The sequence below is a fragment of the Leptinotarsa decemlineata genome, unplaced genomic scaffold, assembly GCF_025532065.1.
Source record: "Leptinotarsa decemlineata unplaced genomic scaffold, Ldec_3_MD MMD2_tig00000090_RagTag_RagTag, whole genome shotgun sequence".
NCBI classification, from domain to species: Eukaryota; Metazoa; Arthropoda; class Insecta; order Coleoptera; family Chrysomelidae; genus Leptinotarsa; species Leptinotarsa decemlineata.
This window is the reverse complement of record NW_027412541.1, coordinates 2406662-2434121: the sequence shown is the minus strand read 5'-3', so window position 1 is coordinate 2434121 and position 27460 is coordinate 2406662. Positions and strand designations below refer to the sequence as shown.

Genomic DNA, 27460 nt, shown 5'->3' with positions numbered 1-27460 from the left:
TTTCTGGTCCCATGTGAATGAATACAAAAACTGTTATAAAATACCAAATGAAATTTATTCTAATGATCTAGTTGGCAGCAACGGAACTGATATATGTAATGTATTCTCTGATTCTCATTACTGTTTACTCAATCGATCCTTTTGACAATGTACCAAAATACGCTCATCATACAACCGTCAATATAAATGAATTCAATATAAATTTAGCAGATGTTTTTAATCGAATCGTTGATTTGCTACACCGGGAAAAATGATTGAAATTTACCTCGGAATTTTCATTTCGAACGAAGAAAATTACTTCAGTTTTATTGAAAATATACTTTCTCTATTGAATAATTCACATCCCCGAGCGTAATTTCAGTAGGCAATGTACTTTTCATTGAGAATTAAATATTCATCTAATATATGTGTGAAATCATAACGTATTATTTCATGTGAAGAGAATTACTAACTGGACGATGGGTATTCCCCCTTAGTGAAATGTAAATTTTCGCCATCTCTTTATCGAATGTAAAATCACGCTTGTATTTGTGAGCGATTATTGTATTGTTCATTCTTGACTACAAAAGCGCATTGGTTTGTCTAACGTGTGCATTAGAATATTTTTGTTGTTGGTGATAATAAGTAAAGAAGGTGAGTACATTTCTTGTAAAATTTCAATTAGTAGTCCAATAAATAGATGAATTCATTGAGTTTTCTCGTTATGCATTATAGAGTGTTTTTTTATTACAAGTATATCCTAACCTCACATCGCGAATTATTTCATACTGTATGGAATAGTACAACATATTTTAACTGATTTTCAAATAATTACAGAACATATATTTGAAAATGTTTGTGATAATTACTGAATGGTATTGAGAAAAAGAGAAAAAGAGATATACTCGATAGCAGTGGCGTGAATCATCATTGACGCCGTATGCACGATCCATTTTAAAAATGACTTTCGATGAGGAATAAAGTTTCGTATTGGTGGTTGCAAATATCGGACAATGTTAAATCGTAATTTCATTCACCTAAAAAATATCTGAACGTTTTATTCGTATCTCTCATAATTTTGGATAAATTTGAGGATTTGTGATTCTTATTATTGAACTTGAAAACATTTTTGCGATGGGAGGCAAGTAGGAACTCAAAATTGGAGAAATTGAGAAACACTTTAGTACCTTTTTGTTTCTGTTGAAGAGGTGAACAAAACACTTCATCACCACTTCATACCATATCATTATAGCTATACTTGCTATATTTCAGAAAATGTTGGAAAACATTTGGAAAAATCAAATTTTTTATTTAAACGGTTGAATATGTATCAAAAATTTTTGAGAAATATTAATATTGAAGTCAAACTAGTAGTAGTTTTTCTCTAGGAATGTGTGTTCGTCAACTTACTGTGTTTTTAGATTTCTAAACCTATTCATTTGATGAAATTTCATTTCTCTTTTAGGATAATAACAGCAATTGAGGAAAAAAGAAAAAGAAATATTACTTTCATTTCTCTTTCCGAATAATACCACCATGAGCAAGAAAGAAAATGTGTTAATTTGAAGAATGGTTTTTTTATTTTCTACTGTTATTTGACTTTTATAAAAGAATTTTGAAAGAAAGAAAGAATTTCAAGAATGTATATGAACTTATTTTGTATATACATATTTTTTTAATATATCAATGTGTAATATGTCTTGTGCATTCAATTATCTAAATTATGAGAAAAATGGCCAGTCAACATCCGATTGAGGTATCATTGTCTTCAAATCTACTCTGAATACGGACCTTCTTACAACGGAATATCCCAAGGTAATATAACCCGTAAATGGAAAATTACAATGTAAAATTTTATCAGAGTATAGAATTCCACTGTGAAATTATATAAGAGTGTGAAATTCTGTCAAGAGTGTAATATTTCGATATAAATTTATATCGCAAATTTACCCTATAAAGTTTTATTTCAACACAAAAGTACAGTCAAAATGAAAAATTACACTGAAAAATTCCACACTTGTCTTCGGGGTAGAATTACAAAATAATATTCCGCATGGAATGTGAGATCACACACGAAAGTAATTTCTCGCTAATATGGGCGGTAATTAAATTGCCACCGGTACCAGTGGAAATTTTTTTACCAGTGTATACTAATTAAATTTTGGTCCAGATGCTATCCCTTTATATTCCATCTAAAGTTCCACCTTTTTATTCTTCAAACCTATAGACTTCTGAATTTCATCAGTTTGGACTTCCATTGTCTGAGATAATATAAAATGATTTGAAATCCCTGACAGAATCAATAAAATTGAACTAAATAGCTGAAAATAACAATTATTTTAAGCAAAACAACCCTGAAATGAAATAACAATAAAATAAAATACAAACCATTGAAGAAAATCCGCATTGCCGATCGGCGGGAATAGCAGTGCATGTTTGGACTCATCAAGATAACATCAAGTGATCCCAAGGTGATATCATCCACATGGAGGAATACTGGTTTAGGAGGAAATCCAAAGAAGCCGCATATATGTTCTCCAACAACGCATTCAGTTAAGATACCAAAGAAATACGCAACATATGAAAATCCATAATGAAGCGGAAAACGGCCAACTACCGCCAAACAGTCAGCTCCTGCTAAACCGGTGAAACAGAGAGAGGGAAGAGGGGGTACTTGAAAGCACTCGAATGACCTATAAATAGTCACCTCTTTGAGGAATAAGTCCATTCATCACCCCGAAGACGACTGTCGGTACTAACAATCGAAACGTCGGCGTCGTGAAGTAACTTGGTTTGAAGTCTTCCGATTTTCATTTTTCATCGTTGAATTTTCAATTGTTGCTCGTATTTTATTTTATTGTTATTCATTTCAGGTTTTTCGCTTAATATAATTGTTATTTTTAGCTAATCAGTTTCATTTCATTGATTCTTTCAGGGATTTCAAATCAATTTATACCATCCTAGACAATGGAAGTCAGAACTGATGAAATTCACCATGAAACACTGTCAATCACCTTCAAACTATACACTTCTTATATACAAAGTTTTTAGAAGAAGAAATTTTTCCTAACTTCTGGAAACACGGCTTCATCACTTCAATTTTCAAATCTGATCGAAATGACAATTCAATATGTATTCAATCAGATTATATCGTCACAATAAATATTTCGTGGCTTTGCAGGAAACTCCACCTACGATACGGGTTTCTTACAAGATGCTCTTGATAACTTAGTTAGTAGTGGTTGATTCATACCGATCCGAAGTCCTCCTCCCACCACTCTACCTTGGACCACGTCACACGACCTTGACGTGGTAACCTCCAGATGACTTTGACCTCGACCTTGTATGTATGTTGCAGCCACAAAAAAGTCTCGCTTGTTTGAAAACAGCCGCTCGTTTTTAGACAAGCTTTATGTTTCGTACATGCTCATAACGTTTCGAATAGCTTATCCAACATATCTAATGTACAAGCTGCCGCATCGTAGAGAAGGTGTGAGAAACGAACCGAAGGCATGATCGAGGTATGATTGAGTCGTGAAAATGAAAAAGAGTACATTCGTAACAAGCTGCCTATGCTAATCTGAGTATAACACCATTAGCAGTCAAATAGAAAGGGAATATTTTCTGATGATACTCTCATGAATATTAATTTATATAGTTTTGAGGTGCCCTTATGAGTGGCAATGTTTCTACTTTTCATTTTAAACACAATTTTTTCATCGATTATCTCCACATCAGCCGCACCCATTTGCAAATTCCCCGTTTCAGTGTTCATGTATAGTATCGTATGAGGGATTTCCTGATAGTTCCTTTTTTTGCACCCAACCACCATCATCAACTGATTCAACTAACTGTATATTTGATGTTATTTTTTAAAAAGCTTGAAGGTCCTTTGTAGAAACCCCTTTGACATCATTTTCCCCGTGATTGTTTCACACGTTCTTCAAATTTCGGTTTGAACTCACTTTTAATATTAGCTTTTGCAATGTATGGTGTAGCAATATTTGTTTTTTGCATACATCTGCTTTATTTGACATGCTCCTTCAGTATTGGCTGATTTTGCTCGCAATAACTTGACTCATAGATTCTCTCGAGTGCTGATTGATCACCTAGGCAACAACTTTTGACATAATTGAATATCTTTCGAATTACATCCATTGATTGAATCTACTTCTTTTTCAATAATATTTCATAATTTTTCCCTTCGTAATATATTCACTTCGAAACTATGTATGATGAAGTGTCGTCTACACTACCTAATATTTAGATGATGCAATTTCTTCAAGAAGGTGGAGGGTATATGAAAACATCGAATCCTTTTCGATAACTTCCATCTCGCATTTCTCTATCCTTACTAAAAATCCATATTTATTTTCCTAACATCTCGCATACAACTCGTGCACATCTGATGACACATGATCGGAAAATATATTGGTGAGATTCATATCATCTTGTTTGAACAATACTATGCAATTTTCATTATTTCGGATTAATGGTTTCGGTGCTCGTGAATATGTTTGGGATAGCTAAAAACAGTCATGACGACTCATTCTGAAATATGATTGTTATGATTTGTGGTAATATTTTGGTGACCCACCATGTTTCATTTATTATCATAGGTGTCTGCGCATTTGCTCGGCCCATCTGTCGGGTCAGCAGTCAGTCATCAGTTGACATACGTAGCATTAACATCCATTGTCTCAAGCTATACATTTTTCAATATTATATACTTCGAACAGTATTCATCATTTTATTTGTGGTTCAATTAATCACATGCATGCAATCATAATAATAATTATGAAAATCAACAATCACAATCATTCCACAACTTTAAACATGGTCCTTCGATAGCCAAATATCATTAAAACGGTTGAGAATCAGCATCGATAACATACAACAAGTACCAACAAATCATCGATCAAAATATTAATTCAATCAAGAAATCATCGCAAATCAGACGTTACAAGCCGTCGATTCCAGGCACTTTCAAAAAAAGGTTGCAATCGAGTATTGGACAAAGAAGTCAACAAATACAAAAACAATTCCTAAGTCGAGATAAGTTTTTCTACATCCGACGAATAAAAAGAGATCCTAATTTCCACAATCCGTAAGTCAGTTTATGTTCCCTTTTTGCATTTATTTACCGTCAATATTTGTGTAGGGGATTGGTGGACTTATGTTTTACCTTTCAATTTGCAAATTATTTAAATTCATTTAACACAAATAAAATGGACGAACAATTAAAATCATTAGTGGCTCGCCGTGGCCAACTAAAAGGCCAGGCCACTAGATTTGCTAATTATTTGCTTGATTCTGGGTTACAGCATGATCGCTGGGAACTACAGGAAAGAGTAGCTAAACTTAAAGAAAATTGGTATGAATTTGAAAGAACACAATCAGCCATTGAATTATTAGATGATTCTGAAGCACAGCTGGTGGAGAGGGAAGCATATGAAAAAAAATATTATGAAATGATTTCCAAATCAGAAAATATTTTAACACGTTATGTTAGTGGCACCTCTTCTCCTGCAGCATCGAATCCTCTTAATGAGTTCCATTTGAAATTACCTTTAATAAATTTACCTGAATTTAATGGATCATATGGTACATGGTTGCAATTTTATGAAACATTCAAGGGTCTTGTTCATGAAAATTCTGTTTTGAATAACATTCAAAAATTTTATTATTTGCAGTCGTGTTTGAAGGGTGATGCTAGGCAGGTTGTGCACTACTTAGAAATTTCAGAAAGTAACTATGATATCGCGTGGAACCTCTTAAAAGAACGATTTGAAAACAAAAGGGTAATCATTCACAATCATGTAAAAAATATTTTTGATTTTCCAAATATACAAAGGGAGTCACATATTTCTTTGAGAAAATTATTAGATAACATGTTAAAACACACTAGGGCATTGAAAGGTCTTGGTGAGCCAGTGGACAGTTGGGACACTTTGTTAATTCACATCATTACAACCAAACTTGACTTTCAAACGCAGAGAGATTGGGAATCCTCAATCGACAAAAACACGAATCCTACATTCAAGGCATTAGAATCATTTATTATTAAAAAATGTCAATTGCTCGAAAAACTCGACAGTAAATCTATTCAAAAACCTAAAATTAATGAAAAGTCATTAACTCATATCACAGTCAATGAAAAAACTTGCATTTTTTGCAAAAAACAGCACTTAATATATCAATGTTATAAATTAATGTCTTTATCAATTAAACAAAGATACATAGAACTTAAAAAACTAAAGATTTGTACGAATTGTTTACGGACAGGACATTCCGTAGAAGTTTGCAGGTCAGCTCATAGTTGTAAAAAATGTAAAAGGAGACATAATTCTATTTTGCATGATGACTCATTCGTTAATACAACAAATAACATTAATAGAAGTCATTCGAACACATCAAACAGTCAAATTGAACAAAACAATTTTGTTGAATCAAGTGAACCCAGCATCTCTAGTGACATAACAAATGCGGCACCTATTCAAACATTGACATCTCATTTTTCTCAAGGGAACCAAAATCAGGTGATTCTGTCGACAGCAATTATTTATATTCTTGATTCTAATAAAAATCCAATTAAATGTAGAGCCCTGCTAGATTCTGCTTCCCAAAGCAATTTCATTTCACTAGAAGTGTTCAAGAAACTCAATCTACCTGCTACTAATGTAAACTTACCTGTATGTGGTATTAGTCAGTCAACAATTAATATATCATCTCAATGCAATATTCAAATTCGCTCAAAAGATGGACAATTTTATAACAATCTTCAATTTCTTATTATAAAACAAATTACATCAAATATTCCGCAATTTTCATTTGATCCCTCGTGTCTAGATAAACCCGATGAAATAGAATTAGCAGACCCAGAATATAACATTTCACAAAAAATCGAAGTATTACTTGGTGCATCAATATTTTTTGATCTCATAGTCAAGGGGCAAATTAAACTAGGGCGAAATAAACCCATTCTCCAGAGAACTCGATTGGGTTGGATAATTTCAGGATCTTTACAAATTAAGAACCCAGAAGCTCATCCAAGTTGCATGTTATCAGTAAACAATTTACTCAACGAGCAACTTGAAAAATTCTGGAGCATTGAAAATGTCACCCAAACGAAAACTCAATTCTCTGATGAAGAACTGGAATGCGAAAGTCATTTCCGCCAGAATTATTTTAGAGATCATGAAGGCAGGTTTGTAGTCAAACTTCCTTTGAAAGAGTCGTACAAGAATTTAGGAGAATCATTGAATGCTGCTATTAGTAGATTAGAGTCAGTAGAAAGAAAGCTTTCTAAAGACATTAATCTTCGTAATCAATATGAGGAATTTTTAAATGAATATGAGCAACTGGGACATATGTCCAAAATTGACATCTCTCTCGATGACCCCAATGACATAAAATTTTATTTGCCTCATCATTCCGTCATCAAGGAAAACAGTTCTACAACTCGTCTACGAGTGGTTTTTGATGGATCATCAAAAACTTCAACAAATCTATCGTTGAATGACGTGTTGAGGGTTGGACCAACAATTCAAAATGATTTGGTTTGCGTTTTGCTGCGCATGCGTATTCCCAGATTTGTTGCAACAGCAGATATATCCAAAATGTATAGAATGGTGAAAGTTCATCCTGAGAATAGAAACTTGCAAAGAATCGTTTGGAGGAGTAATCCATCTAAAGCTATTGAACACTTTCAACTCAACACTGTTACATATGGTACATCAAGTGCTAGCTTTTTAGCTACTCGTTCTCTGCATCAAGTGGGTTTGGACTGCCAAGCTGAATTTCCTAATATTAGTGACATTATCATAAACAATTTCTATGTTGATGATGTTATATTTGGTTCAGATACATTGTCTGACTTAATTCAGTTAAAATATGAACTTAGCAATATTTTGCAGCAAGCAGGCTTTTTATTAAGAAAATGGGTTTCTAATGATCATAGAATTTTTGAAAATAAAACGGATCAATGTTCTTCTACCATTTTTGAAATAAGGGATAGTAAAGAAAGAAAAACTTTGGGTATTACCTGGAACTCACAACAGGACCGTTTTGAATATTCTGTCATTCTCAATTCACAGTGTAACCCCACCAAACGAACAATCTTATCAGCCATATCTCAAATATTTGATCCTTTAGGCCTAATCAGCCCAGTAGTAGTCAATGCAAAAATCATTTTAAAAGAACTCTGGCAAGCTCAATGTGATTGGGATGCTCCAATTCCTCAAAATATTTTAAAAAGGTGGAAAATTTTTATTGAATCACTCCCTGCTATAAATTCTTTAGTCATTCCTCGGCACATTGCTATCAACAATGCGAAGTCATTCCATTTACATGGATTTTGCGACGCATCAGAAGCTGCTTATGGTGCTGCTGTTTACATTGTTTCACAAAATCAAAATGATGAAATCCTATCAAGTTTAGTTTGCTCTAAATCACGTGTAGCACCTGTTAAAGTAATACAGCTTCCGCGGCTAGAACTATGCGGTGCTTTGTTACTTGCTCAACTAATGCAAAAGGTTAAGGATTCTTTGCACATTAACATAACCAGCAATTATTGTTGGACAGACTCTGAAATAGTTTTAGCATGGCTTCGTGCTGAACCGTACAAGTGGAAGACTTTTGTTGCCAATAGAGTCGCAGACATCCAGTCATTAACTGAAGGTTATGAGTGGAGACATGTGAGTTCAGCACAAAATCCCGCAGATATTGTTTCCAGGGGTTTAAATCCTGAAACCTTATCAATCTGCACCCTTTGGTGGAACGGCCCCCCTTGGCTAACTTATGATTCAGATTTATGGCCAACTAATCATGAGACCATAATGTCTGAAGTGCCGGAAGCAAGAAAGGAAAAAATGGTTTTATCTTTTAATTCCTCTTTGAATTTTGATATTTTCTCAAAATATTCATCATTCAATAAACTCCTACATGTAACTGCATATATTTTTAGATTTTATCACAACATAAAATTTAGGAATAAGAAACTAACTGGGTTAAATTCTCATGAAGAAATAGATAATGCAATTTTAAAATTGTGTCGTTTAATTCAAGCACAAGAATTTTCAAATGAACTTACATGCCTTAATAAATCCAAGATTATATCAAAGCAAAGTAAATTAGTTTCTCTTTCCCCTTTCATCGATTCACAAGGTCTAATTCGTGTCGGTGGTCGGTTGAGGAAATCTCCATTAGGTTTTGATCAAAAACACCAAATCGTACTTCCATCCAAACATGCATTCACACGTTTACTTATAAAACATACACATAACAAAAACTTACATGCAGGCACACAATTCATTATTTCTCAAATTCGTGAAAAATTTTGGCCATTAAATGCAAGAAATACTGTACGTAACGTATTACGCAATTGCTTAACGTGTTTTCGAGCCAAACCAACTGATCATTTTCGTCTAATGGGTGAACTGCCTGAAATGCGCGTTACCCCTACAAGACCCTTCACGTATTGTGGGGTTGATTATGCAGGCCCTTACCTACTCAAGGATGGAAAATCCAGATGTAGAACTCTCATAAAAACTTATTTATGTATTTTTATTTGTTTAGCCACAAAGGCTGTTCACGTAGAATTAGTAACAGAACTCACAACAGAATCATTCATGTCAGCCTTCAGAAGATTCGTTTCACGCAGAGGTCTCTGTAGTCATATCTACAGTGATAACGCTACTAATTTCATTGGGGCAAACAATGAATTAGAAAAAATTCACAAATTAGTAATTGATACAATCAAAAATGAACAATGTCAATCATATTTCTCTGAAAATCGCATCACTTGGCACTTTATACCCGCAAAATCTCCACATCACGGAGGTATTTGGGAAGCCGCTATTAAATCTTTTAAGTACTATCTCAAGCGCATTTTAGGGGATGCAAAATTGAATTTTGAAGACATGTCCACTGTCCTTGTACAAATAGAGGCAATTTTAAACTCGCGTCCTCTGATTCCTCTGTCCAATGATCCTAATGATTACCAATCTCTTACACCTGGACATTTTCTAATTGGTGATTCCCTGCTGAGTATACCACAGTCAAATGTCATTGACATCCCGTCCAATCGTTTGAAACATTTCCAACGACTACAACAAATGGTACAGCAATTTTGGAAATGGTGGAGTAGAGACTACCTCCACAGCCTGCAACAACGTTCCAAATGGCAGCAAGATTCCACCAGGTCAATACAATTAGATGCGTTAGTTCTCCTCAAGGATGATAGCCTCCCCCCATCGAGCTGGCGTACTGGGCGCATTGAAGCTGTCCATCCTGGGCAAGATGGAATAGTGCGCGTAGTGACTGTGCGCACGACTAGTGGTAATTTCAAACGCGCAATAAATAAAATTTGTTTCTTACCTGATGAACCATATTGAGCAGTGTGATGAACTGCATGTTAGATATAATTATTATGACATTATTATATTGGAATCGTTTTTCTTTTTTTTTTTGTTTTGTTTTTTGAAATCAATATTTCAAGGCGGCCGGCTATGTTATGATTTGTGGTAATATTTTGGTGACCCACCATGTTTCATTTATTATCATAGGTGTCTGCGCATTTGCTCGGCCCATCTGTCGGGTCAGCAGTCAGTCATCAGTTGACATACGTAGCATTAACATCCATTGTCTCAAGCTATACATTTTTCAATATTATATACTTCGAACAGTATTCATCATTTTATTTGTGGTTCAATTAATCACATGCATGCAATCATAATAATAATTATGAAAATCAACAATCACAATCATTCCACAACTTTAAACAATGATCGTATAATATCCAGTTTCTCACACATTACATCACCAATAAAAAAATATTATTGAATCGGATTTGGCATCGGGTGGCTCTACTATTTTAGCTGCATTATTGCCAAAAAAATAACAACTCTTTGATTGGAGCTAATACTACACGTGAGTACTCATATTTAGGTTGATGAAGAGACGTTGAGTGAAGATAAATATTTGAAAATCGTGATTCCAGACGATGATTCAGCAGAGAAATCACAACTTTTGCCTTGCTGCGTCATTGGCAAAAATATGAAAGACTAACCCTTTGATTCGAGCTAAAACTCATACTCATATTCAGGTTGATAAAGAGACTTTGAATTAAGATAAACATTTGAAATTCGAAACTATTGTTTCGCTACAGTTCGAAGGTTCGATAATCAAAACTCGAACAGATAGTGGAAGTGAAGATCCAGTACGCCGTTTAACACGCCACCAATTTTTTCATCGAAATTATCTATGTAAAATTGTTGTTTCTGTCCAAGTATGTGAATTGTATGACAGTTGTAGATTATATAGGCAGAGATCCATATTGGTAGAGGATTAGTCAATTCCCTCACTACTAATTTAATATTCGAATTACACTTACCGGGCTATCAATATTGTGATCCTGGCACGAAATGACAGAAAAGTTTGGTCAGAAGTGATCCGGGCATGAATCAACTGGATTTTCCATGCAAAAAGCCTGCTATGGCATATTCACAGAATCCTGAAAATTTTGAAGCTAGACAAATAGGGAGATTTCAGGAAGTTCTTGGAATCGATCAAAAGCAGAAGACGCTTTTTTTCGGAGGAAAAAGGGCTGCTTGCCTACTTTTAAATACTTTGATTGAAAGGAAAACGTCGATTTGGTATGGGTGGGGTCACCATCTAAGCAATGGATACAGAGAAAGAGGTGTCATATTGAGAAAAAAAGTTAAAAATATATTTAGAGACTCTAAGGTAGTAGCTTTTGGTCCTGTAATCATTAGAGAAGTATATGATGTTTTACACAAAGCAGAACAAAGTGAATTTTTTGTCAGAATTCTGAAAGAGCCGCTGAAATTGCACTGAAGGCAGCACGCAAATATACGAAGGATGCAGGTGGGCAAAAAGTCACATACCGCGAATCATATTCTTTCCAAAAATTGGAGGAATACTACCACTCAATCCAATTTTGGCCGGTTATCAGCTATAGATAGTTTGGCCGGTGATATAGCTGGTATATCGAAAGCAGTTCAAGCAGAGACAGCGGTAGTTATTATGGTATATTCTTACAACTACGTATTCAATGTGGATGTGAAAAATAACATTATCAGCTATTTTCAAAAAGCTAACTGACCCCTAGCCAATCTGAAAATAATAGACAAATTGGGATTGATGAAACTATCATAATCGTCATCTCTCGTTTATTGATTCACAACAACTGTAATAAGTGTATCATGGAAATGAGTGAAGGAAGCATTAGCGAGTTTGGTCGCAGAAGTGTGGCAGCTTCAACCACTATTTTGCGGGGGAGTCTGGAGTTGGCTTTGATGGAACTTTTGATATGGAAAACGAACAATTGAAACATTTACAGAGCCTGACGAGAGTACGAATTATGCTACTCGTGGATATGTTGGTTTCCACATCTGAAAGATGATGGAAGATGAGAAAAGTAAAAACGTTGAAAAACATTCCTCATCAGAAAATATCTCTTTACGTTTGGATTTAAATCGATGTAACTTGTAAGAAAATGTAAGTATTCTATGGAACGCCGTTTTACTTTTTATTGTCACAAATATTCATTTCTCAATTTATTCACCTAACAATTTATTTGTTTCAATTTAATTGATTCATGCATGGACATATTAAAAACGATTGTTCACAAAATTTGTTCTATTTTAAATGACACTTCATTTATAATGTTACATGAATAAAATTGTTATTTGAATTAAAAAGACTAATGGAATAACTTGAAGCTTTTATTGATTCCGAAGAAAAATATTGTTTCAGAGTATTGGAAAATGGAACGCCAATTTACTATATATTATGCTGAAGAATAATCTATATACATATAGTTCAACTCAGCAATGAACAAACATTTTTATTCAACAGTCAATGGAATGTATTATTCGAGTAAATTCAACAAACGTTTCAATTGCGCATATAATTTTGACCTTTGAATTAAATGTTAGTTATTGATATGACCGTTGAATTATAATGAAACTTGAAATTCACTTTCTAAAAGTAAGTTTGGGAATAAAATGTCAATGAATATATTTGGACTGTCAAAGTTTTCCCATGAAACATTGTTGGTAATATAAATAGACTTTCGTCTGAAAATATAGCAAATTAACTTTCCATAATAAATATTTTTATATGAATAATAAAGATTGTTATATTTCAATTCTATTGGAAGTGTTGAATATTTCCAACATCTACTTTAATGCATTCACGTGGCACGCCGTTTTACTTTCAATTAGTATTTTGTGAAAATGAATTGTTTTGATTGTCGCAATTAGGTGATACATGAATTGAATTGATTGTTGATGATTTTTATTCGTCGCTGCGGTCGAAAGGATTATTACCGTACTATGACCAACGCCATACATATATGCAGTTATGTAGTTCCACAAAAATACGCCCGACGTCAGCGCCGAATAAAAATTATCAACAATCAATTCAATTCATGTATCACTGAAATTCAACAAATAAATCAATTCAATTCTTTTCAAAGGAATATTGTCTACATGCAATGTGCATTGGATGACCTCGAGCGCTGGTACCTTGAAAGGAAGATCCGAGTGAATCCAGAAAAGACCCAGGTGAAAACCATGGGAAGATTGCTATCTTCTCCGGCCATAAAAGTGAGAATCCCTGGAAGGGAGATCGACTGGCAAGCGCGGGTAGAGTACTTCGGTTTTCTAATAGACCGTAGGCTTACCTGAAACCCGCACATCACAACCGTGAAGGCAAAGATCGATGGTCGGATAGCTAGTCTGTACCCTCTGTGAATGCTCCTTGGTTCATACGGAACGAAGCCATCCGCAGAGATTTACAGCTGCCTTCCATTCAGCAGTCCATTCAGTCGAGGAATCGGCAAGTCATTGATTGTGCCGAAAATCATGAAAATCCTTCAGTCAGGAAAGCTATGGATTACACAGTAGACGACCCCTCCCGATATAGAAGGCCTAGACACTATGTCGAATGAGGCCCTCGTGTCCGTCGTTAGAAGATGAACAATATCTTCATCACCCCAGCCAGGGTGGGGGTTCACCGTGAAGGGCGGCAACAATGTCTAAGGACTTTCATGCCGCCACCAAATAATCAGTCTTGACCCGCACGTCTTTCTGACGAGCATCAGTCCTTAGGGTACGGGAGCTAGGCTCCAACCTGCTTGAAATGAAGATGACTTCAACTACACTGCACATATTGTCTTCGATCAAGGACCGCCTGCTCGGTACTGATGTCCAATAGGCTGAAACAGCTGTCTACCGGTGGCTCTTAAATTGAAATCAATATGGGAGTGATCAGAATAGATAACAGAATAGATAACATGGCTTTATTCTAAACCATAACAGATACCAAGAAGATTAAATGGGAAAAAAGGTAACTGTCATTGTGAACAATACAATTGTCGAAGAAAATTTACGGGGACTCTCGCTCTTCTCGAGTTATACGGGGAAAACCAAAAGTGCTGTTTTTGGTTTTTTTTCAATGGAATTGTTATTTCGGAGAATATCGAAAAATGGAAAAGAAAATGTTATTGTATATTCGAAGTATACTATGACTATGTAATGATAAATATTCGTGTCATTTCGTGTCAACATGGCCACCATCAACTTTTATTTTAATAAGTACCTATCTTTTTTATTACAGATATTGATAAAGCGATAAATTTACAATCCAAAGGTATATCACATTCGATATTTTTATAGCATTTATAGCGTTTCAATATGAAACCACTATGCAGATTTCAGTATTAGTATTGCACAAATTGGATACTTTTGAAGGAAACTGAAGGAAACTGACTGTGTATGAGAGTCGAATTTTATGAAAAAATCAATGTTGAAAACCGCATATCGATATCTATCATCGTTCCTGAGTGGCAGTTTATCAACAAAAAGTTCAATATTTTGCCTTAAAATTTCTAAACACGTCTGAGATGTGAGAGTGCCATTATAAATGAACAGGCCGATTATTCTATTCCTGAAAACACCTGCCCACAAAATATTCCAGATCTTTCTTGACTTTTCTGCTCCACAATAGAATGAAGATTTTGTTGTGCCCAAGTATAAGAAATGAATATTACTGGAGTTTTTTCCCAACACCAAATCGTTTTTTTAACACCTCGACACGTGTTTCGATTACCAAGTGATCATCGTCAAAGAGGAAGATTAAACTCGGTCGGTCAGTTTAGTATTCCTCTTTGAAGATGATCACTTGGTGATCGAAACACGTGTCGAGATGTTAAAAATATCGATTTGGTGTCGGGAAAAAACTCCAGTATTATTCATTACCACACCAAAGGTACCAAACAGTGCATCATAAGCCCAAGTATAAGATTTGTAGCGGTTGCAAATGTCGGCACTGCTCACATAAGCTTCGTCTGTCCAAATACAACTTAACAAAAGATCAAGCACTTAGTTACAATTTTCCAGGAACCACTGGCAAAAAGCCATGCGGTGTTCAAAATCTTCTGTTGTGAGTTGATTAACTCTTCTGATCCGTTATGGCTTGAATTTGTGTTTTTACAAATTCCTCCTATTGCTAGTTCTTGGTAGGCCTGTTGATATTTTCAAATTTCGCGTTGATGTTTTAGGATAATTTTCAACAGCTCCTCAAACGACTATTTTTTTCAACTCCTTATTGCTGCTTCTGCATTATCCCCGGTTTGTATAAAATAGACTATCATATCCAATTTTACATAATTCTTACATAATTCTCATACTTTATTGCGAATGTGTTTGAGAATTGAACAAAAACCACTAATTGAAAAACATCTTTACTGAAATCAAAATTTGACAGCTACCAGTGAAGATTTGCATTCTGTTTTATCGTCGCATCGTCCAAAGCCTACTTGATCAAAGTGTGCGTTCCAAAGTCTGAAAGCTCTGTATTTCAAAGAGGACTCAAAACATCAAGTTTGCTACATTTTTGGAACGAAAATTTTAAGCTGCCCGGTACTGACGATGCCCAATAAGCTTAAACAGCTGTATACCGGTGGCTCTTAAATTGAAATCAATATGGGAATGATCAAAGAGTACTTATCTATTTATTTTTTGATTTTCATGGAATTATTTTCTAGCAGCTTGACTGCATTAACCTTTCTAGATTTCATATCATATCTAGAAACATGTGGATTCGTTTTCCGACGGCATTTCAGGTTAGCTTCCCATTTGTTTGTTAATAAAATTATTGCTTTTATTATTGATTAGATGAACATTTTGATTTAGCTAGACTCTTATGTTGAGTTGAAATCCCTTAATTTAATGTATAGAGATTTTTCTCAACACCTCTGGTGGATTCAGGAACAAAGACAATAATTACTTACCCAAAATGATCTTACTAGCAGGTGTTCTTGTAAATAAATTTGAAAAAGACACAAATGAATTAAGAAAATGCAGAACAGTTTAATAAGAAATGTAAAAATTTAAATTCGAAATATGAGTTATTTAAAAAGAACAGCAACTAATTCTAAAAATGTCCTATGGCTATACCGAACTAATTTTCGTGAATAACAGAACGCACTATCTGTCTGTGAAATGTCAATTATTATTTCAGGGTCACTGTGACTTGTTTGTTCTCAATCTTGCATTTAATTGTTTTATTCAATTTGTCCAGTTTTTGTTCTTGGACAATTTAATTTTTTTATATATGCATATATTGTATATTTGAAGTGGAATAGGTGAATACCTGGTTTTCCTCCAATGTTTTGTGTAGTGTAAGTTTGTTAACCTTTGGATTCCTCTTCACTCTGTTGGGAATGTTTCAATCACTGGACTTGGACTGGATCTGGCTTATCAGGTTGCATCAGACTTGCATTCAATTATTATTATTCAATACAATATTCAATACAATAATATATGATTTTCTTACTTTTCTGTTAAAATCTTTTTTAATTTCTGGAGACGAACATTTTTCGTGGCGTCCACCTTCGTCGCCTTGAGAAGAATTCATGTAGTTGATAAAAAAATTGAAAATCTCTCACTTTCTTTAGTTACCAACTCTCGATTTTCATAATTTCAAATTTTCAACTTCAATATCACAAAAACTATCTGTTCTACGATTTTGCTACCTGTTCCTAAATTTACTTAACAATTATGTACTTAATGGTTAACCTCACTTATGTCTGAATATAAAATTTTTTCATAAGTATCACTTGACGTCCGTATCTAAGGAAATGGTTTACAACAATATTATTCGAAATTTTCATCTTTTCTAAATATTTGCAATAAGTTTATTATGTCTCTTCCAATTTTATTTAATAAGTATCATTTTGTTTTCTTCTGATATTGATTCACAACCTATGTCGGTTCTCTGTTTTTTGAAAATATATAATATTTGGTATAAAAATTTTTAAAATTTGAATTTCCCACTCTTTCGTACTTGTTTCCTGTCAAGTCTATGGGTTTCTATACATGTACAGGATGACCTCGCTGTACTTTCTGAATTTTCTGAATCTGAATCTGAATTTTCCTGGGCTGCTGTAAATATCTCCACATATATCTGTATGTATATATATGATTAACCAAGAAATGTACTCAATACAAATAACTACGTAAACGCATATAAATATATATATATATATATATATATATATATATATATATATATATATATATATATATATATATATATATATATATATATATATACCGGGTGTCCCACATTTTATGTGACAGGCAATATCTGGTTTGTTGAAGGAGATACACAAAAATGTTTCATACAAAAGTTTTAGGAGTTCATGAGCGCTATATTTTGATATAATTTTTAAATATACAGGGTGTTTGGTGTAGGTGCTACAGACCAAAATTCCATTTTGCTACGTTAAATTCTGATATCATTTCATGTTTGGTTTTTGAAATTCGGTTACGGCGTTGTTGAGTTATTGCACTTTTCCTTAAATATAAAGTTTCAAAAAAACTTATTCACTCGTACACGAATCCAGTGTATATCTTTCATTAAATTGAACTAGACTACTACTGAATACAAACCATTATTCTCATTTCTACGATACGATATCGATATCAGTTGAATATAATATTGAAATTCTTGAGAATGTGACTAACTTGAGGGTGAATTGCTTTATATTGCACAATTTCATCAAGTAGCTTACGCTTGTTGATGCCCTAGTAACAAATGTTGTTGAATTGTATCTACTTGTCAGTTCGATTCAGTGATTCTTTGCAAAACAGTAACTGTGTTCTTTGTGCGAAAACTCCAGTATGCCTTTCGCGATTAGTCCAAGTGATTGCATTGATATGTTATTAATTTTTGGGAAATGTCAGAAAAACTGCCGTCAAGCACAACGTCTATACCAAGAACGTTTTCCAGACAGACCCATTCTGTCACGAATTACTTTTTCGAGAGTTGTAGAAAAATTGCGAACTAGGTCATTTCCTTCTACTATAAAGCATCGTCATCATACGAGATCTGTTAGAACTGAAGATTTAGAGATCAATGTGTTGGCTTATATTATTATTCATCCACATGTTTCTATCCGTACTCTTGCAGAAGAAGTCGGTGTGAGTAAATCTAATGTACAGAGAATTCTGAAAGAAAATAAATACCACCCATTCAAAATTCAGTTGGTACAAGGTTTGAAACCCACGGACTTTGAACGACGACTTGAATTCATTGCTTGTATTCAGGTAATATTACATGAAAGTCCTAACATATTTAGTCAAATTTTGTGGAGCGATGAATCGCGATTCCACAATAATGGAGTTGTGAATGGACATAACAGTCACTATTGGTCTCAAGAAAATCCCCACTGGGTCCGCGAAAGTAACTTTCAAACTACTTGGGGTATTAATGTATGGTGTGAATTGTTCAATCGCCGCATCATAGGACCTTACTTTTTCAATGAAAATCTCAATGGATTGCGATATTTACATTTTCTAGAAACTGATTTGATCCAGTTGATGGAAGATATTCCCATATCAGAACGACAAGGAATTTGGTGGCAACAAGATGGTGCTCCTCCTCACAATTCACAGGTTGTTACTGAATATCTGGATAGAACGTACCCAAATAGATGGATTGGTAATAAGGGTCCAATTCGGTGGCCGGCTCGTTCCCCAGATTTATCACCGCTTGATTTTTTCCTATGGGGTTATTTAAAAGATATTGTTTTCACTACTTCCCCTTTGAATGTGGATGATCTGAAAATGAAAATTCGACTAGCGTGCAGTGATATTACGCCTGATATTATAAGAGCGACTTGTACGAGAGAAGTGATTCGACGTTTCGAAGCCTGTATAATATCTAATGGGCATCACTTTGAACAATTTTTATGACTTATTTCTAGGTACCTACCATTCTTATGAAATGATTTATCAAGTTATATTATTTACATTGTTATTAATTAAAGATTTGTTTTCGAATACACCTCTTTCAATTTCGCAATTGTTTCATATCCAAAATGATTCCTGACTGAATTCCACAACTCAAAATTGAAACCATTACTTCGAACACCCAAAATTTTGACTAATTTTCATGTGATCTGATGCAGAGAGAATAATTGTATGAGATATTTTTAAAAATAATAGTCGTTCTCAAGATTTTATATTTTAAGCAATAACTCAACAACACCCCCAGATAGCACAAATACGTCTCATGGACGTTTTTAAAACGTCCTGCTTGGACATTCAGGACATCCTCAAAACGTCCATTTTACGGACGTGGACATCTTATGGACGTCGTTGTAACGTCCATTGTTAATAATCAGGATATCTTTAGGACATCCATAATAGGACATTACAGGTCTTCAAATGGACATTTACAGGATGTCTTTAAGACGTCCATTTGAGAACATTTCATGGACATAAGCAGAAGCTCAAAAAGATATTCACAGGATGTTCTATTTGTTTCTGTCATGCGTTTCTGTAGGCTAAAAATTATTTATTTTTTATTCATTAGGTCAGATTGCCTCGAGAAGATTAAGAAAATATTGAACATTTCAAAATATTTTATTTGAAACATCCATTGAAAATAATAACATAAAATAAATGATTATATTAAAACTTTTTCGTAGATTTCACGTCCTTCCTTCGCCCTTTTTAGTCATGCCAGAATCGACATATCCGTTTCCTGTCGAGATTTGGCCATGTTTGCCTTCCCAGCTGAACCTGAAAATAATTCAAATTGCTCATTCCAAATGAATGGCAGATGATCAATATGAAAATCCAATCTGTATTAAATTATTATGGATATCTAATGTAGGCGGTGTCTAAATAATATACGAGTATACTCACTTACGATATGAGCTGCATTTTCCTTCACTTCTTCCTATTGAAAACTGGTGGCTTCAACACATTCGGCTGTTTGTTCTCATGATGAAGCTGCGGACGGCGGGATGAGTGTTTAGGGAACAGATTGCGAATGCCGTTTAGCACGCATATAATGTTTGTTTGAATTTCATCTAGACATTATGAATTCACTAACCTTTTAGCTTTTTAGTATTCAGTAAGATACAGTGCAAACGTTAATAAGTCGACCACAATCACTAAAACAGTCGAATACGAGTAACCCGAATGACAATGACAGTCACGCGTGACACACAACAACACAGAACCACAGGTAAGGAACCAACTGTTCACAACTATTAGATCATGCAGGCTACGCTATATTATTATTCCTCGCAAACATTCGCTATACCAATATGATCTAAAACTGTTTTAGTCATTGATTATTGGACAGTTCAGTGAGCTGAACTGCATTACTCACCTTTTTTTGTCATTACTTTCAGAAAATGTTGACATTGAATAAATTAAAATATCAATGCCACCAAAGGTGAAGAATGTAATAATTAAAATCGACCAGACTTCCGTACAGCCGACAGTAAAATGCAAAGACGCGTTCTGTGGTTGGGACTCTGATGGCGGGAAGTTTGAAATTGTCATTTCAAACGGTCGCATGCAAATTGAGTTAGAAATGCGTTAATTATTGGCCAACCCTAATTCCTAGTTCCTTTGCAACTGAACCAACACAGTTCAGTAGTTTGTAAAATTGCATTATACAACCTGCCCCAAGTTATTAACTTAAGTCCAAAACTCCACAATTTGAAATCAGTCTTGCGCGTGCGGACATGTTACGCATGACTTCGTGTTTTATGTATCAATTTGGAAATTGAAAATCACATAATATAATTCCTAAAACCCCATTCTCGAGATATCAATGTTTGAAATTGTTCTTTGATATGACCTATATGACCTTGATACCTATATGTTGGATAACTACATACACAGTTGGCATTACCTTCAAATGTTTTACTGCTAATTGATGATTTAATAATGTTATAACAACGTCTTGCTGAATGAGACGTTTTTTGTGTAATAAACATATATATACGCCGTCTTTTATAATCATTTCATTATAATATATCCTGATTTTTTAATGTTTCTCATGAAATAATACAATGCGAACGTGAATCCAATGGAAATATAATAAAGTACCTAGAATGGACGTTCTACGGACATATATTTCTGGACGTCCCGAGGATTTACTAAACTGGACATACTTAAAACGTCCAGACTTGGTCCTGGACATTCAGACGATAAATGGACATGTAATGGACGTCTTTAAAACGTCCTGTGCTATCTGGGCCGTAACCGAATTTCAAAAACCAAACATGAAATGATATCAGAATTTAAAGTAGCATCTGAATATGTGATAATATACAGGGCGTTCTATTTTAAAAATGGAATTTTGGTCTGTAGCACCTACACCAAACACCCTGTATATTTAAAAATTATATGAGGATATTCACATCCGCCCAAAAAAATTCAGATATGAAAGTACAGCGAGGTCATCCTGTACATGTATAGAAACCCACAGACTTGACAGGAAACAAGTACGAAAGAGTGGGAAATTCAAATATCAAAATTTGTATACCAAATATTATAAATTTTCAAAAAACAGAGAACCGACATTGTTGGGGATGCAGTCAAAAAATACTGGGCTGTTGTTTGAAGAATACTCTTTGTTATATGGTCGAGCTTTCGAGAATGTTTATTCCCTTTATCAAGACATCTACAAGAAAATGAAAACATTGCAACAAAATTGTAAAACAAATAGATAAAAAATGTACTTACTAACTTGAGGTTATAGTAAAAAGTTAGACGTTGCAATAGGAAAAACAAAGTTAATACTTTTCATCATGTAGAAAAGTGTCACATATTAAATTTTTATGTTTCAAAGAAAAAATACAAAACTTATATTATTTAAACATTTGAAAGATTTGAAATTTTAAAAATTATTTCACTGACCATGCATGGCACTCACTGGTAGCGTGGTAGCAACCATAAAGAATGGTTAAATGTCCTAATGGTTAAATGTCCTGCTAAGATTTCTGATTTTATTATTTGAGATTAAAGAGGGCACCATTCCATCAAGGACTCCAATAATCAGAACAACTATCTTGACAGAGTGGTCTGAAGCTGACAACTCCACGACAAATATCGTCCTGCTCTGGTGGTCGAGAAGGACTACGTCAGGCTTGCTAGCTTGTATGAACCTGAGGGTGGGGAACGAGTAGTTTCAATAAATTCGGTATTCCTCGTTCCCCACAACGGATTCAATATCCCCCGGAGCATAGGGTGTCTAGTCAGTACCGTAAGAGTGCCGTAGATGGTCCTTTGGGGCCGCGTTATGTCGATGGATATCGGCCGACACCGCATATGCTGGACATTCCGATGCAAGTGCATCGGAATGTCCAGCATTCCAGCATACCTATCTTGCGACTGCGGTAGAACAAGGTGTTGAAAACCCACTCGACCTGAGGAAAGCGAAAGTCAGGCGCTTTGGTAAGCCGAGACCCTATGCATGGGCTTATCCTTGTGTTTCCGCAGAAGTAAGGTGATCTCTGCGGCTTTTATATGACCTTCTTGATGAACAGGTTCTAACACGGTGACAGATTTGTGATCACCTCATTCAGTATCTAAAACTGCTCAGGCAGTTGCCCTGAAGAGAAATCCTCCAATTCCTGCTTTTTCGTGGTCGCGGACCATGCAGAGAAGGGGATCCAGGCTGTATCCAGTACCATTCTATCATGTAGACACTCTAAACTCAAAAGTCCACGGCCTCGCTGTTGTCGGGGAAAGTACAACCGTGGAACGGACGATTTGGGATGCAAACTCCTATAGAGATGCATCATTTTTCGGGTCTTTACGTCAAGTCGATACAGCTCCTTCCGAGTCCACTTTACTACTCCAAACGAGTAGAGTATGATTGGAACGGCAAGCATATTTGTTGCAGCACCTCTGTTCTTCCTCGACAGTTCCGATGACCAGATCTGTCGTCGTTTGTGCTGATACTTGCCGCGGAGAGATTTTTTCACTGCTTTTACCTCTTGTGAGTGGCGTTATTCCATCTCGAGGTAAGTATACACGTCTCTCCGGCATTCAGATGGTGTAATATGCTTTCATCTACGAGCTGCACATCCTCTCCGTAGTCCCCGCATCGTCCTCTTTTGAGATGGACCATTGCACATTTGTCTATCCCGAATTTCATACCGATAACATGCGTGTACTCTTCCATCACCCTCAAGGACTGATGGAGATCTTTTTCCTCAGAGGCATTAAGTTTAAGATCATCCATATAAAACAAATAAAGAAAAATGTAACTCAAACCAAATTTCAAAAACTCGTCGGGATATGATTAATGTAAATATTTTTTGTATGGAGAAAATATAATAAAAGATTAGCTGAAATTTTTTACAATCAAATCTTTTGACGAGTAGAAGAGTGGAAGGAATGTAGCGGCTGAATTCTAGTGCAATTTATGTTTATCGCGATTTCCACCATCCATTTTCCTAAATATGGCGAATATATATGGCCGGCCATTCATGGTATGTCGCATGCTACTTGTGCCAGGTAATTGGTATGCATTCATTTGGTGCAACGAGGAAGCAGCATGCACAGTGCTTATTAAGGCGGGATGTGGCCCCAATAAAAGCACACTACATGTCCATTATCCTCGATTGTTACTGAAATTAGAGTAATGAGCCGGCTACGGTCTCTATACGGTCTATCCGTTCGTCCTGCGGGTCAGGATGTGGTTTTAGAACTTTTAATTTTTGAAAAGACAATCACCATCATTAGCATTTCACTACGTAAATAACTACCAATTTCAGTATTAGTACCGTAAAATAGTATGGCAGATAGTGCACTCAACTGTAATCGGTTGGAGGGCATCGGCATATTGTTTGCATTGAACTAATTCACTTCAAGAGCCTCTTATTGATTTAAATTATTTTTCAAACAATAGTATTCATTTTCACTAAAGCCGTAAAAATTGCTGTCGATGATATCAAAATACTATCGAAAATGAATTTTATTTTCTGAGAAAATATGTCAATAATTTTTTATGACTAGAAAGAGATAATCCCAACAAAATACTTCACATTGTAAAGAGTATTCTCCCCACTTCCGACGAGTTTTCATTTCTGACAGATTCGGTAGTTGGGCTACAACCCGAGGAAAATTCGCAATGAACATTCGGTACCAGGACGTCATTTCCACGAAATGACTCAGTTTGAAAGGGTAGTCGGCGACGACCGTCCAACTATAGACGTCACCTTCTCGGGGTCAGGCTGGATACCTTCCTGAAAGACTACATGTATCTCAAAGTGTGAAAATATAATTTACATTTATCTGGATTCAATTTCATATTATTATCTCGTAAGCAACATACATCTTTTTGAAGATTTTCCAGATGTTCCTCAAAAGTTTTATCCAATATTACAATGTCATCTGAGTATGTGAACGCGAATGGTTCCATATCTAGGCCTATCACGATATTGATCAAATTTTGTAACGAAGCGGGAACTGAATGCAGTTTCAAAGGGACATGAGGAACTACACAAAGTCTGCTATCAGAAGAGAGAACAAAGCATTTTTTACACACGAGCTTAGTAATAAAAATTCTAAAAATACTTTGAGGGCTTATAACGTTGTACCTGGCAAGTCAAGCACAGTTCCAAATAATTTGAAAAACCCTGCTGAAATAAATGAATTTTTTATCAACTCTTGTTACAAAAAACTTCGTGAAGAATTACTTTTCTCATACGAATACAGAAAAGTAGTGGAATCAGATTTTGAATTTCAATGAGTAAATGACTTATTTGTTTATCAAACAATAAATGCTATAAACACAAATGCTGCCGGTAAAGATGGATTAAATTTAAAACTATTGAAATTATGCTGTCCACATATCATTCCTTACATCAGACACATTATAAATTTTTGTTTAACCCAAAATATTTTTCTTGAACTTTGATAAAAAGCAGTTGTAAAATTATTGCCTTAACCTTCCGGGACTAACAGTACGTCTCTGAGACCGACGATTACGAATTATTCCGAATACGGCCCGATTGCCAGCGTTACAATTTTGCCCTTCTCAGTACCTTCCTAACTAATTAGTGTCTGCTGAAGCATCAAAGGTGGATGTTGTGACTGTTTTCCTCATTTGAGATTTTACGTGATCCGTCTCGAAGACCGATGTTAGTCGTCCCGTTACTGTTTTGATTTAGTAAAGTGGTAAGATAATTTTTTTTTTCTTGGAAATGTTATATTTTTTTAATAGTTGCTTAATGATTTCAGATAAAAATGTCTTCATGGTGTTACGAGGAAGAAGTCAGAAGACTTCAACAGCTCTTTGAAGAGGTAGATAGCGATATAGAATTAGCTGAAGACAGTGACGGTAGCCTAGAAGAAGATGAGTTATTGGTTCAGGAGGAAAACTCGGATACCGAGCAAGAAATGTCCGACGATGATATTGAAGAAGATGCTGCAGAACCTGAAACCAACAGGTCTGTTCGTATCCCTTGTTTCATTTCCAAAGATGGCACCAGATGGAGAAAACATTTTACCAGATATCCAAATGTAAGAACACGGTCAGATAATATTATAACAAGGTTACCAGGAGTAAAAGGTTTAGTAAAAGAGAAAAAAACTGCAATTTAAATATGGAGTTTATTTATCACTGACACCATGTTAGAAAGAATTGTCGTCCACACTAACAGACAAATAGAAAGGAAACAATATTCTAAGGATAGAACAGCCAGACTCACTGATATTGATGAACTGAAAGCCCTACTTGGGCTGCTTTATATTTCTGGAAAATCAAAAAGTGGTCGCCAAAATATACGCGATCTGTTCAGATCCAATGTCATGGGAATAGAGATTTTCGGATTGACAAAGTCCCTTGAAAGGTTCAAGTTTTTGCTGCAAAATATCCGAATGGACGATGTTACTACACGAACAGAGAAGGTGAAATTAGATAAACTAGCAGCAGTAAGAGAATTTTTTGATGAACTAAATGAAAATTTGCCCAAATATTTATCGCTGTCGAAGTATGTAACTGTGGATGAAATGTTGTGGTCATTTAGAGGTCGCTGTGGATTCAGAGTCTATATTCCATGTAAACCCAACAAATATGGGTTGAAAGTTTATTCTTTAGTAGACACAAAAATGTTTTACACTGCTAAAATGGAGATCTATTGTGGTACACAACCAGTGGGTCCATATAGTTTAGATACATCCAATATTTCACTAGTGCCAAGGTTATGCCAACCCATATGGGGCTCACACCGAAATGTTACTATGGACAATTTTTTTAGTTCTACTGCCTCAGCTTATAAACCATTGAATGATTATGGGCTGACAGTTACAGGTACACTGAGAAAAAACAAACCACAAATTCCTAACGAAATGAAAATGAAGAGACCTGAAGGAACAACTATATTCGGGTATCAAGAAAAGTGTACCCTTCTGTCGTACATTCCGAAAAAAAATAAAAATATAATTCTCCTCTCTACCTGGCACAGGGAAGATGATTCGCTTGATAGTGAAACAAATAAGCCACAAATTATAATTGACTACAATCGTACAAAAGGTGGAGTGGACACCGTTGACAAATTATGTGCAGCTCACGATTGTGCAAGAAATACACGGCGTTGGCCTATGGTAATTTTGTATGGTGCCTTGAACATAGTTTCTATTAACTCCTATATAATTCACCAAAATATTAATAATAAAGATAAACCTCCGATTCCATGAAGATCATTTATAGAAGATCTTGGATATCAATTGGTAGAAGCTCATGTTAAAAAGCGTGTCAACTCTAATGGTCTTCCCAGAACAACTAAATTGAGAATACACGAAATCTACACTATTGATGAAAATCAAACTCCTACACTTCCTGCACATGGACGTTGTTTCTACTGTTTCTCCAAAAAAAGTAGGAAAACCAGATTTAGCTGTCACAGGTGCAATAAATTTATGTGTTTGGAACATCTAACCCCCACATGCAAGGAATGCATCAAAAAATTTAATGAACTTTAACGACAGAATTTCAGTTTCTGCCAATTCTAACAATTGGGTCTATTGTTTAGGTTAAATTACTAACATATTTGGAATATATATTGCTTTACATTTTTACGAAAAAGTTACAATTTTAGTTTTTACTACTTAAAGTTGGGTCTCACGTTTTT

General features: G+C 35.0%; 1 protein-coding gene across 1 annotated transcript; it reads left to right on the top strand.

Moving 5' to 3' along the window:
* The first annotated feature begins 5870 nt into the window (after window positions 1-5870).
* On the top strand, window positions 5871-25931 carry LOC141481220 (uncharacterized). The gene is made up of 5 exons (XM_074172422.1): window positions 5871-5904; window positions 6829-8658; window positions 9556-10273; window positions 13481-13649; window positions 25569-25931. Exons 1-5 carry the CDS (start codon window positions 5871-5873, stop codon window positions 25929-25931), a joined length of 3114 nt encoding a protein of 1037 aa, XP_074028523.1.
* Window positions 25932-27460: the final 1529 nt, after the last annotated feature.